This window comes from Urocampus carinirostris, chromosome 7, assembly GCF_059441175.1.
Source record: "Urocampus carinirostris isolate Australia breed hairy pipefish chromosome 7, RoL_Ucar_1.0, whole genome shotgun sequence".
In the NCBI taxonomy this organism is placed as follows: domain Eukaryota; kingdom Metazoa; phylum Chordata; class Actinopteri; order Syngnathiformes; family Syngnathidae; genus Urocampus; species Urocampus carinirostris.
Window position 1 is genome coordinate 27,006,571 of NC_142355.1, and position 13,985 is coordinate 27,020,555.

At 37.2% G+C, this 13,985-nt stretch overlaps 1 protein-coding gene across 2 annotated transcripts in view; it reads right to left on the reverse strand.

The window, feature by feature from the left end:
- Nucleotides 1-1,584: 1,584 nt before the first annotated feature.
- LOC148362824 (uncharacterized) overlaps nt 1,585-13,985 on the reverse strand; it is a 49,567-nt gene continuing 37,166 nt past the window's right edge. The window contains exons 12-16 of one of the 2 annotated variants that reach the window (XM_088340401.1): nt 11,785-11,901; nt 11,445-11,597; nt 8,242-8,316; nt 8,137-8,171; nt 1,585-3,343 (exon numbers count right to left, since the gene is read on the reverse strand). In XM_088340401.1, the coding sequence (XP_088196527.1) occupies nt 8,139-8,171; nt 8,242-8,316; nt 11,445-11,597; nt 11,785-11,901 (378 nt within the window). In that variant the 3' untranslated portion in view covers nt 1,585-3,343; nt 8,137-8,138. Of the gene's footprint in view, nt 3,397-8,136; nt 8,172-8,241; nt 8,317-11,444; nt 11,598-11,784; nt 11,902-13,985 lie in introns of both variants that reach the window. The other variant, XM_088340402.1, reaches the window with a different exon arrangement.

Sequence of the window (13,985 nt, forward strand, 5' to 3'; positions counted from 1 at the left end):
GTTTGCGTTGCGTCGTCCGCGACAAGCCACGTGAACTCCTCTTTCCACGATGCTTTTCATGTACGTTAACGTTTTGTAGCGTCATCAATTTTGTTAGCTTCTTTTGAATCTTTCCTCTCGGGTTGAGGTTTTAGCTTGATTCCTAACCACTTTTCCATTTTTCTTGTGTTCTCTGTGCGTCTACTTTGGAAAATGACATGCTAACTCTCGGGAAAGTCCGGAAGCACGAAGTTATTCGATGCACGCTTCTGATCGGCTGCCGAGTATGCAAATTGCCAAACGAACCGAAATTCCGAAATTTCCAAACCAAATGAAGATTTGGAAATTAGAATAAAGCAACCGGTTGATTTGGAAAAATAAATAAGGGTTTTTTTTGTTTTTTTTTTGTTTTTTTGAAAAAGTTGTCGGCCACCCAGGCAGAGATGTTGTGTAAGTTGTACGGCCGACGTAAAAGATGCACGCCCCGGGCGTCCGAGCAGATGTTGTTTCAGACACTGATTTAATCGATAAAAATAGATTTACAATACAGTAAAATAAAATACATTTTCTGACATTTGTTTGTTTTTGGTTCATTTTGCTATACATAAAATAATCAGATAATTCTGTGCATCATTAAAACGTTTGCTTTAAGAATGATTTGTTCTATTTTAAACTTATTTTATCGTAGATAAAAAATACATTTCTCATCCGCGTACTCAACAATCTCTAATCAGGATAATGCTACCTCAATTTTGACCACTTTTTCAATCTTTTACTATACTGTTTTCAGAGCTGTGGAAAAATGCTTACTGTAAATCTATAGTTTTTTTTTTAAACTTTTAGTTTTAAATGTATACTTTTTAATGTATATTATCTATTAACTGTATGAACTGTTTATCTTATTTCACTAAATTGATTTTTAATAACTTATTAATTAAAAAAAATCTTAATCATCGAATTATAGTAGGCATATTAATATTTCCAATTCGTACAATAAAAACAAAGATTTTCAGCCAAACAGTACAGATAATGATATGGTCATAGTACTGGAATTGCAGTCATGTAGAAAAGCAGCAGTCTATATAGATAAAGGGTCTCCAACCTTTTTCAAGCTGAGACCTACTTTTTGTTACTAATTAGCGTGAAGGGCACCCAGTTTGATATGCGTTATTACTATGTTGTTACCATGTTAATTATTGGGAGTATGGTTAAATAGACTCAATCACTTGAAAAAATAATTTTAAAGAAAACCCAGCATAGGTGAGATGTGAGATGGGCAACCACGTTAAAGACCCCTGATATAGATACTTACACAGTATATTCTTTGTGTTGATGCAGAGTGTTTCAGTATTTTAAGATTTCATTTGTAAGAGCCCTTACCTCCTAGCTGTGCGTGTGGCGTGTTCACCTCCTCGCTCTAAAAAAAACAAAGTGTAACCCCCTCACCTTTTTTCTTCCTTTTCACTCCAAAGACCCCCCATGTGTTGTGATCCTACCCTCTGTACTCATGTGACAAACACGTCCTATAAGTGCTCTGCTCCAAGGAGAGCATGCCCAATCTTGGATGGTATTACTGCGACATTACCAACACAAAAGGAGGCAAAAGGTTTTTGTTTGTTTTTTAATTGCTGAAAATAAAACGTAAGCTTCATTCAATACAAAACTTTCAAGAGAACATATTTTCCACGCATCTTAACTTTCCCGAGCTGGTGGGAGTAACTAACAATGAGTTAATGTGGATTTAGGTTGAGAAAAACACATTTAACATGCGTAGTACAAGCTAAAATGCAGCGTTGTAAACAACAAAGGTTACATAAAAAAAATTAAACACACCCTGCTAAAATATTTCATGCTTGTGGTTGAAGTAAGTCCTAGATTTCTGGGCTGTTTCTTCGAGGGGGGTTATATAAATACATAGAGGTATGTAGGCTTTGTGTATTTATATACCTGTATAGTACCTTCAGATACTCATTTAAATGTGTATGTCTACAATCTTTGCATTTATTATGATAATGTCTGGAATGGCAACAAAGCAGGAATCAAAAATGACTCGTCTTTTAAAAAACAAACTAATTCACCAAAGGCCATATTAGCATAACAGCTGCCTTCAAAGGGCTCGATGTGTTATTTAAAATAATTTAATTCCTCCTTAATGTTAAAAAAACTGAATTACTTATTCAGCTCATAAACATTACATTAAGACTGAAAAATATGTTGCTACACATACAGGTATGTAATACGTTAGGCTAAATCGAACAAAAATGCAAAATCTTCTTGGACATTATTGGGATCATTTCTCAACTTAATTCGTTGGCATTTATACAGAAGCACGGCCGTGTTGTGGTGCTTAGCTGTCACTTTGCACGGTATTGTAGTCGACAGCCATTGTGGTAAATGTTGTTTTTGGACATATTAAGCACTTGCAGGCCACATAAAATAATGTGGCTTGCCACATTTGGCCCCCGGGTCATGAGTTTGACACATGTGTTCTTAAGTAACGTTAATTCATTTTGGTCTCTGCAATTATATAAGCAAATGAAATTGAAGTTTAAAAAAACCCATAAGGAATTCATTAAGCCTTGAGTACATTAGCTTCGATGCTAGTTACGCTAACATAATTAGCATGTTTGTTTTATTCAACAATTGATATGCCTGGTTGATAAAGTGAATGTTTTCTTTATCCAGAATTTCAGGAGAAACATCCCCTGCATAATAAAGCTTTTGCACTCTGTTAGTATTACCCGGTCATCCTTTTTATTTTATTTTAAATTTTATTCCTTCATTATTTTATATTTTTGTTGTATTGTTAGTTAATGCAATATCCATTGCAGCCTGGTCATCCTGGGAGAGGGATTACCTTATGTGCGCCCCCTTTCCAAGGTTTTATTTTCCTCATGTTGAGGTTTTTGAGTTTTTCCTTGCCCTCATGTAGGTTTTAGATTAGGGGATGGTGTAATAATAGTCTGTAGTTTGAAATAGTCTGTGGTCTATGCAGCCCTTTGAGACTTATTGCAATTAAGAGCTATACAAATAAACATGGCTTCATCACGTCTGTAATGTAAGTTTTAGAATAATCAACTCATTCTTGTATATAGGTTTTGGTATACTGGGTAAAAAAAATTACCAAAAAAAAAACAACATTTCATACAGAAGAAAATGCAGTTTAGTAGCCGTGTTTAGCCTGCCAAAAGCAGTGAGTGCATGCAGTGATATTTCACAAAACCAAACCTCATGTCATGATTTTACAAAACACAGTAGTTCTTGGTTGGATTTCTGTTCTGTCATCTTCGTGTCTTGTTGTTTTTGAACAGTGGCTCATCCAGGACTAGTGATCCTCAGTCAGCGGCAAATTTTCGCAGGGATGCTGGAGAGCAGATCAAATCGGAGACATTGATCAAATTTATCCATTGGATAGTGCTAGAAAAAAAAGAAACGAACTGTCTTTCTGCATGGATTCACTTTTCATTGAATATTTGGTTAATGTCCAATTTTAATTTATTTATAATTGTGAGTACACTTAATGAAGTAAGCTATTATACTGTAGGTTTCTTTTATAGGACTTAGTGTTCTTTTTTTGTGGTTATTGATTTTTTTTTTCACATCAGCTAAATCGGTCCTAAATGTTTCTTTTAACAGCAATTGTTTTCCCAATCTATAAAAAGTAAGTTTATGTTTGTTACAATTAAAATTGATTTATGTTTTAAATTTTGGAATTAGAGTTAGAATTGTCTTAGTTGTCATTGGTAACAGCTTAGTGAACACTTCATTTACGAGATTAGATATGGACAAACGTGTCATAAAAGACCTAAATGAGTAAAATAAAGAAGAATGGGAGGATAAATAGGCAAATATTTACATGGTAGTGCTTGGAGACCTGCTTAGCTTGTAAGTACTTCAGAACGATACAATAAAAAAGTTAAGAAAATAGTAATAGTTTTTATCCTATGCAGTGTGCACGTGGTTGGTTGGTTTGATCCCTTTACCACTATGGTCGTAGGGGTGTGTTTTGGGCAACTACAGCCTAGTGGCACCCATCCCTCTACAGGCCAACATATCTTTCCACCCTGTCTCGAACCAGGGACCTTTCGCATTATAGGCGAATGTGCTAACCACTGCACAAAGGAAATGGAGTATTGTTTAGCACCTTCTAGCGGTGAAAAACAAATTTCTTAAAAGAAAAAAAACCCAATATTGATTGAAACAATAGGCAAAACTACATTAACTATCATAAAAAGTTGCATTTTCCAAAAACTTCTAGGTTAGATTTGTATTTTTTAACATAACGTAATTCTCACCTAGGGGGAGCTGACATCATTATCCACGATCTTGTTGCTACGGATACTCAAAAACATTGTGAAAGGCTGGGCAGAAAATTGATTGGGTTTGGTAACTTTGACTCGCAGTAGTTGGTTTACTTTTTTTTTTTAGCACTCATTTTTGATTTGTATGACATGACACGGCAATATCTAGTGGTCAAGTAATATACACTGTCCCTCTTAAGTAGATTTATTGCTAAACGAATACTCTTTTATTTAGGGAATTTCGTTATAATGTACTGTATTCTCCTTAATAAACAATAAATGGACGTTTGAACAGGGTTTATTTTGAAGAAAATTTGGACTTCTTACCAAAGTCTTTTGATCCACTTTGAAAGAAATACATAAAAAATGTAATGTGTATACTGTGTTCCTCTTTACCTCATTTAGTGAAACCGGCTCATTTCTTAAAGGCTTAGTTATCGGGAATCACTGTGAACAGCAACCTAATCGTGGTTCCATCTGTTCCTACGCATACAATCAGTGACAGTCCATTTTAATGTGATTGAAAGGTGTGACTTCGCCCTTTACTGCAACCCTCCGTGTTCTATTTCCGATTAAGAACAAATAGCGACAAAGGTGCTGCCGAGAAAACTTTTCAGAGGTCAATCAAAGTTTGCAGTTTGCAAGACATCCACAGTAGAGTGGCTCGTGGTATTATTTTTTTCTCTTCATCCCTGTTGAGTGAATAAGCTCCAAAGACTTTCACTGAGTTGTCGCTAAGCCTGTGAACAAGTCGGTCATAAAGTGATAATCAAACAGCTGCGATGAGGTATGTCTGGAACGGTGATGACTGTGACAACACGAAAGTCACGCGTAACTTATTTTTTTTAAATACAGTACTGGGAAACAAGGTCAGAGTGAAGTCATTTTAAATTTAGAATAGTTGACTCCGTTTTCAGTGGGCAGCCACCCAAAAGACGCAAACGACCGTGGGTGGGTACTTCTGGAGACAGCGTCATAAATCCGTAATGGGTCTTTTGAAGGACTCGGATGTGTATTTATGCAAACTTGGAATTGTTTTAGCACAGTTCGCGACCATTTTTACATAAGTACTCCCTCGCTGTCATTTCATAAATGAGTTTTTGTTTTACACACTTGATTTCGATATCAAGCCCTTCTATCCATTTGACTTTTCTAAGAAAGCTAATGGCTGAAGGCCAGACTGATGGAATATTGAAAACAAATTGAAATGAAGCATATTATCTAGTCACCTAATTGAATCTACATAAAAACAAATGTATTCAGGTAGAGCGCTCGTCTTGGGATAAAGAAGTCGCAGGTTAGATTCCCGGCTCCTCCGTGTTGTATGTTGAAATGTCCATGGGCAAAACACTGAATCCCTAATGCCCACAATAAGCAGGTAGTTGCCTTGCATGGCTGACGCTGCTATCGGTGTGTGAGTGTGTGTGAATGAGTAAGTGTGAAGTACATTATAAAGCGCTTTGAGAGGTCTTCATTGACTTGAAAAGCGCTATATAAATGCAGACCATTTACATTTATTCTTAATATTTTGGCAAAAGTGAGCTACAATCACTTCAAAGAAGAAAAAAAACAATTTTCTAAAATTCACTAAACTACAATAAATTAAGAGCAAGAAATATACAGTTGAAACAAAGATTCTTGGTGTATGATACAAAACTGATGCAAAACTCTCAGGGGCCAAAGAAAACTTTCTTAGGGGCTAATTGTGGCCCTCAAGCCTCAACTTTAATTTATATGATCAAAATCATCCTTTATTGGTTAATTGAGTACAGTATACCCTAATTTTCCAAGTTCATCCATTCCTCAACAAAGTGATTTTCTGCAACGTAGGAACCATATATTGATATTAAGCGACACAATTAGCATTACTGCACACTCGTCCAGGATATTTTGATGCTGCTAAAAAAAGCCTCGGTGATTGGTTTATTTTTCCGGGACACTACCATTTTTATTTCTTCCCCTCCAGCGAAAATGTTAGTTTCCATCCATATGTAGTGTACGTCCATGCTCTGGGCAGGCTACGTGCGAGCACAATTTGGACGCAGCAATGGAGCACACTATCGGAGCAAACAAGCTTATTTGTTATTCGCTCACATTGCTGCAATCAACGCCCAGAAAACTAAAAGGTTTTTAGTTTAAAAACGCTTGTAAAATGACGTCGTAATTCCGTGAAGTATTTATCGTTAGAACCATTTGATAGAAAAAAAAATCTGTCATGCACCGGAAACACTAGTCGACCTACAAAATGGCGAGGGAATACTGTAAAAGCTTTTTAATCTGTTAAAATGTTTGTAGTGCAGTGGTAAGCACATTTGCCTAATATGCAAAAGGTCCTCAGTTCGAGACCGGTTGGAAACATTTGGCGCCCTGAGAGGAATGGGTGCCACCAGACTGTACTTGCCCAAGACATACTGTACCACAGAAAAGGGTAGTTAAGGGAATCAACCAACCATGATAAATGAGTAGGTCTAAAATTTGGGAAAATAGGGTTAGAGTTTTAAAACGCCCCAACAATTTGGCATCTTTGGCTAAAAACACAACCCATTAATTGGGAAGAAGAATTTGTTTAAAGTGACATTGTTTACTATTTAACCTGTAGATTTGGTTGTATTGCATCGTGCAGCTGCAAACAAGTGCTAAAAAGGACACGGAAGAACACAAACTACTGAGACTCAAATTAGTAAAAGCTTCCCCTGAAAACCCGTGTGGTCAAGGGAAACAGCCACCCCACCCACACCTCAATATTAAACAGGCTTGGGGAGTAACGGAATACATGTAAAGGTGTTCGGTAATCAGAATACAAAAATGTGAAGAAAATAAGTATTTGAAAACCCCGCTATTTTTCTATTTCTCCCTCTTAGAAATCATGGAGGGGTCTAAAATGTTAATCGTCGGTGTATGTCCACAGTGAGAGAATAAACTAAAAACAGGACGAGTGCACTGCATTAAAAAGAGGATGACTGATGACTGGGGCAGTGTATTGTGAGATTTTGGGGAACAATCTCCTTCACTCAGTCAGAGCATTAAAGATAGATCGTGGCTGGGTCTTCCAACACAACAACCCGAAGCACACAGCCAGGAAAACCAAGGAGTGGCTCCTTCGGAAGCATATCAAGGTTCTAGAATGGCCCAGCCAGTCTCCAGACCTGACCCCAGTCAAAAATCTTTGGAGGCAGCTCAAACTCTGTGTTCCTCAGTGACAGCACAGAATTCTAAATGATCGAGAGAAGATCTGTGTGTAGGAGTGGGCCAAGATCCCTCCTGCTGTGCAAACCTGGTGAAAGACTACAGGGAACATTAGACCTCTGTAATAGCAAACAAAGGCTACTGTACCAATATTAACAGGTGTTTAAATACTTATTTGCAACTGTGTCACACAAATAAATCAGTAAAAAAAAATCACGCATTGTGATTCCTAATTTTTTTCTTTTTAGTTTATCTCTCTCACAGTGGATGATGATGATTTTAAGTGGGAGAAATGGCAAAATAGCAGGGTGTTCAAATACTTATTTTCTTTTCTGAAAGTGTCTTAAAATATATAAAATCAAGTTACTGGTATATTTTGTAGGAATTAGGATTACTTTGTAGGTCTACAATTGTATTCAAAAATATTTTTATGTTGCACACTACGGTAGACAAAAGTCCAGTGTGCGTTAGGTTCAAGGCTTTATTCTTTTTCTCATTCTAATAAATTTGTTTAAATTTGCCGTTTCTGTTCACTCCTCTCTTTCTGCCTTCATTTTGCACACACGCCTCGGTGAGCAGGTGGAGTAATACTATTTTTTCTTAAGACGTGTTGTTCACATGACAGTGACAATTTTGTTATGCGACAAGCACAGCATAAAAGAATACGTACTTTTAGACAAACTTGCCTTTGACTCCAACCAACACCTGCAACAGCACAAAAAGCGTTTTTTTATCGAGGGGAATCATTCTTATAACGTAAGAATGTGTTTGGTACCTTGGCTGGCGTAGAGCTCTTCTTTGTTTCCCACATGTTGCGCTTGTTCCCGATGTCGCTGTGCTTGGTCGTGTCCTGTACAGAATCAAAATTGTTCGTCAACAGTAAGCACAAGTGATTCACATTCAAATCATACAAATGAGAGCATATTAAAGCCTAAATTTTCTCACCGGGGACAGACTTTCAGAATTAGCTTTGACTAAAATGCTATAGCATGTGACATGAGTTTATGAAGCATACTTGACCCTTTTCAAATAAACAAAACTTGAAACTAAACATATGCCAGGGAAACCACCTTTGATATATGAGAAAGTATGGGAACCATTTGGTATTTTTGTTCGGATAAGCTGCTTTTTTAAGTGATCTCCAAAATTATTTTTTAATTATACTCCCGTAAAAGGCAGGAGATTTACTTATTTTACATAGAAGCAATGATACTATTAACGTAGACGATTCACACGGTTTCCGGATCCCTTAACCGCAAGGGTCACAGGGGCGCCACTTTCTGTGGTGTGTCTTAGGCAAGTACAGCCTGGCGGCCCTTCCCTCTCCAGGCTGTTCTATTAGGTAGGGGTTTGCTTCCCCACATGAAACAGATGGTACTTGTTTTCCATGGTTACCTAGTAGGAAAAGAAGCCTTAGAAGATACAGCACCTTCATCATCTGGTCACTGATGTTTTTCGGTGTTAAGCTTCATGCCGCTCTTAAGAGATGAGCCGATAACTCTTTAAAAACCTCTTGAGTCAAACCATTGATAAATTTGTTTCACGCCAAATGTTAGGACTAATGATGTTCACTCAAAACATAACTGACCCAACATTTAATCAAGCACATAAATACCATTTTTCTTTTTTTGTTTAATAGCACTTCTTATACTATTATTTTTAAGATTCGGACTATAAGCCGCAACTTTTCCCCCAAGCCTTCAACCCTGCGGCTTATGCGGCCAATTTGTGCATTTTTTCTAACAGCAGCCAGGGGCGCCCGAGCAGTAAAGGTAAAAGTAAGTCACGTGTCAAGGAAGACGCAAGTTTAATGTAACTTTGCGCTTTGTGCATGAATAAAATTAGCATGAATAGACCCTCATCATGGAAAGAGAGTCAATCGAAAGGGGAGTGCTAACTACGATATTGAGAATAATTTGACGTGTCTGTTATTTTGTAAGCGAAAATAATGTGGTGAAATGAGCAGATTACAGGAAGCAACGTCAAATGAAGCAGACACGCTTTTATGCGGATTTTTATTTATCTGTCGGCAATATAATGTGTTTTTGAGTAAATATTTTTCATGATTGGATTCTATGGATTGTTGTTTATGTAACCAAGCCATTTTCTCTGACATTCAAAGAAGACAGCCAGGGGACGTAATGGTGAGTTACCTCAGAGTTTTCGGATATCTTGTTTCAGACTGATTGTGATGTTTCTCTAATAAGTATATTTTAAATGGTATTCATACCTTGAATCGAAGGAGTTTCAGCTTTCCAATGATATTTGGCAAGACGCATTTCAGTGACTGGCCCACCGCCCAGTGGTCAGAACATTATGGGGTTAATATTACTAAAACTTTTTCTGTGTACCGTATTTCTTTGTTAAATATCTCGTCTTTCAATGTGGGCACATGCGGCTTATGGTCAGGTGTACCTTATCTATGTATAAAATGTTTTTTCCTTTAAAATCTACTGGGTGAGGCTTAAAATCAGGTGTGCCTCTTAGTCTGAATTTTACGGTGTAGTTAACATTCAATTCAGAAATATACAAAGTATATTCAAGTTAAGTTTGTGGGATTTTCTCAAAGTAATTGAGACTGGTATGTTTTTTTTATTAATATTTGAATTATTTTTCGTGTTTAAGAAACCAACATTCCATTTATTTTGAACCTAATACAAATTTCAACATATTCCATTCTAAAAACACCCAATGAGCGTGTTAAAAATATGTATTCAATAAATGACTCCCTGAAAATAGAAACAGTTTCCATCACGCTAAACAACTATATCACTTTAATCACATATAAGTGTACTCATTAAACTGCTTTTTGAGTAAATTATAAATAATTTGTTTCTTCATAATGTAATATTACTTTCTATTTTTCTGTTTTGAAATTAAAAACAACGTTAATACAGTCAGATTTTTTTACTAAAATGTCATAGTCACCTCAATACTCAGTATTCCTGCAGGGGGAAATGTTGGCCTACGTGTGAAGCACACTGTTATTGTCAGGAGAGCTAAAGATAACGTTGACTTTGGGAGTTGGAAGCATTAGCAGCTGCTTTGCACGCCAATAACGTTTTTTTTCTTTTTTACAAACAAGCAATGCTCGATGACAATAAGGTGACATTACTAGTTCGTAGTAGTAATAGTAGTTGTTTTCTTTTTGTTGCGCACTTTTTGTGAAAAACCTGAAACAAACAAACAAACTTCTAATATTGAAAAAGTGCAGCAATATTACAGTAAACCCCCAGGTTTTGGGTACCACACCAACACTATGCAGCATTACCAGCAGACCAGCGTTTTCAGAGCAAAGGCTCCGGACCGTAACATAGGGGGAAATTAAATCTGACACATGAACAAAATGGTACAGAAAAGAAAATCATATTCAGCAGCAAGCTGCAAATAGTGAAATATTTGGCCGAAAAGCGTAAAGAATGATTGTAATGCTTGTAGCTATTGGCAAGAAGCAGAAATGACGTCTGACGTAAGGCATCTTTTACAACAACACAGGGAAGGAAACTTCCTTTGGATTTACTGATTTTGAGTTAAAGAAAATGCTTACCAAACTATCAATTCATCTAAATGATTACTTGAGTAAAAGTATGTGCACGCTGTATAGATCCTCCACGAAGGGGTAAAAAAACACAGCGAGAGAGGCCAGACCAGCCTGACTAAATGATTGACATTTGAAGAATTTCCGGTCTGGTTCGGGCCCGTACCCAAGATCTTACCTCTAATACACCCCGGACACCTTGAACCATTTCAATAGAAAACACTATACAAGCGTGTGGATCACATGGTCATTGTTTGTGATACAAAGATGGCTGACCTAAATCGTCTGCCTCGAATTCTGATTTAAAACAAGCACTGTCGGATACATGAATTACCACAGGTTACCAGCCATATGACCATTTGACTTTGCTATTCTCACCTCAGAACAGATTAATGGTGTAACCTTAAGGGTCTACTGTAGTGTTAAGTTTGATATTTTACATTAGTGCGTGGTTGTGCGGGAGGCTGCAATTTCTCCGTTTTGGTCGCAGGGTTGGTGGACACGGCCGCTGTTGGTGCGGTTGCTGGTTCCGATGCCACAGGCTCCGCCTTTGAGGTCCGGTTTGCAACGCTTCCCTTTGTAAATGTTGCATCCTGTAGAGGATGCAAAATCAATATTTTGTTTGGAACAAGTCTTTCAATGCTAGCTTTGTTAGCTTCTCTAAGGCATTTCACATGATGTGTTAGCAATTAGCGAGTTGATTCCTTTTTTTTTGGTTTTATATTTTTCAATTTTGACAGAATATCTTAACGAATGAGGGATAAATGAAAAGACACAGACCTTATTTGCTTGGTTGTCAGACACGTTTCCGCTCTCCCACATACTCTTAATGCTGCGTGTGCCCCCCGTAGGGATGTCGGCCATGAAAGGCTTGGGCGATTTCACATCTTTGTTCCCCTGCGGAAAGAGGAGAGAGTAGTTTGGATATTTTTAACTGAACGTTTATTTTTTTAGTAATAAAACAAGAACAATCAGTCACTATTTGTACATTAACAAAGACAATACTTTCATTCAATATAGAAAACTTGAAAAGGAAAAAATGGAAAGGAAAAAGTTATTATTTTGCTCGGAGTCAAAGTTTTTCCGTGTGTAATTAGTACAAATATTTTTTTTCTTTACATTATTATTTTGTACTCCCACAAGAATGCATGACAACCGCATATTTTGCACATCTGGTAAGCTGCTCCTCTTGCACTCTTTGCACTACTGTATAATGCTATACATAGCTATAATTATTTAGCATATTATTAATACTTTTATAGCCTTATCCCCCTTGTCTTATAACATTATCTTCTCTGTTCCTTTATCTTCTTGCTCATACCTCACTATGAATGTGTAAAACTGGAGTGTCATGCCCAATTTCGTTGTCACAATATGTTAGCCCATTTGTAGCAATGACAATAAAGGTATATTCTATTCTATATTCTATTCTATTCTATTCAATACTCTAACTCAGTACAACATTTATTTATATCTGTACATTCAAGGAAACTGTGCGGGTCAGATGTATCGACTTTTTGTTCTCTATACACGTGTACAAGAATGACAATAAAAGTATATCTGAATCTGAATCTGAATCTAAACTCCCCTTGAATCCATGCAATCAAGAAAATTATCCCGACAAATGGTAAATAAAGGAGGGATTGATAAACGTTTGGGGAAAGAAACATTTTACCTGTTGTTTTTTTTTTTTGCTACGTTGTCATAAATTAGATGAAGCCACATTTTCACTTTAAAGAGAGCGTTATGATAATAGGACAATAAACGATATTTTTTATGGGAATAAACTAAAAAAACAAGGGGTTTAAAAAACTACATTTAAGCGACTGAATGGACATGGATATATATATATATATATATATATATATATTGTCACGACCAGCACAAAGGGTAGACCCAATTACGTAACGTTTCTCACTAGTTTATTGAATAGAAGGAGGAAGGACAGTGCCCGTGATCCAATGCTCGCTGGACGCGGGAAGCAAGTCTCAATCGGATCGTGATCCGAATACAGAAGTGGATCTTCCGTAGCGGGAGATGGCGGGGGTCAGGGTCAAAAAGAGCTTGCCTTGTAACAAAAGAGGTTCGCAGATGGACTGACAACCTGAGAGTGACAGGACTGGGTTTAGAAAGGGACAGGGAACCAATCAGGTAGCCCACAGCGGCTGGCGTCAAATAAATCGGCACAGGGGATCCAAATTGATAATCATGACAGGTACACACACACACACACATATATATATATATATATATATATATATATATATATATATATATATATATATACCGGTGTGGGAGGAAACCGGAGTGCCCGGAGGAAACCCACGCAAGCACGGGGAGAAGATACAAACTCCGCACAGGAAGTCTGGAGCTGGATTTGAACCCACAACAGGTTCCCATGACATGAACTGAGCCGCACAAGCGCTAACCACTCTGCCACCGTGCTGCCCTATATATATATATATATATATATATATATATATATATATATCTCATCTCATCTCATCCTCATTAGGGTCGCGGGGGGCTGGAGCCCATCCCAGCCATCTCCGGGCAGTGGGCAGGGGACACCCTGAACTGGTTGCCAGCCAATCGCAGGGCACACAGGGACAGACAACTCATGCGCGCATTCACACCTAGGGACAATTTGGACCGCCCAATTCACCTGAAATGCATGTTTTTGGAATGTGGGAGGAAACCGGAGAGCCCGGAGAAAACCCACGCAAGCATGGGGAGAACATACAAACTCCGCACAGTAAGTCCGGAGCTGGATTTGAACCCACGACAGGTTCCCATGACATGAACTGTGCAAGCGCTAACCACTGCGCCGCCGTGCTATATATATATATATATATATATATATATATATATAAAATGTATATATATATATATATATACAGTATATATATATATAAAATATATATATAAAATGTGTATATATATATATATATATATATATATATATATATATATATAATGTA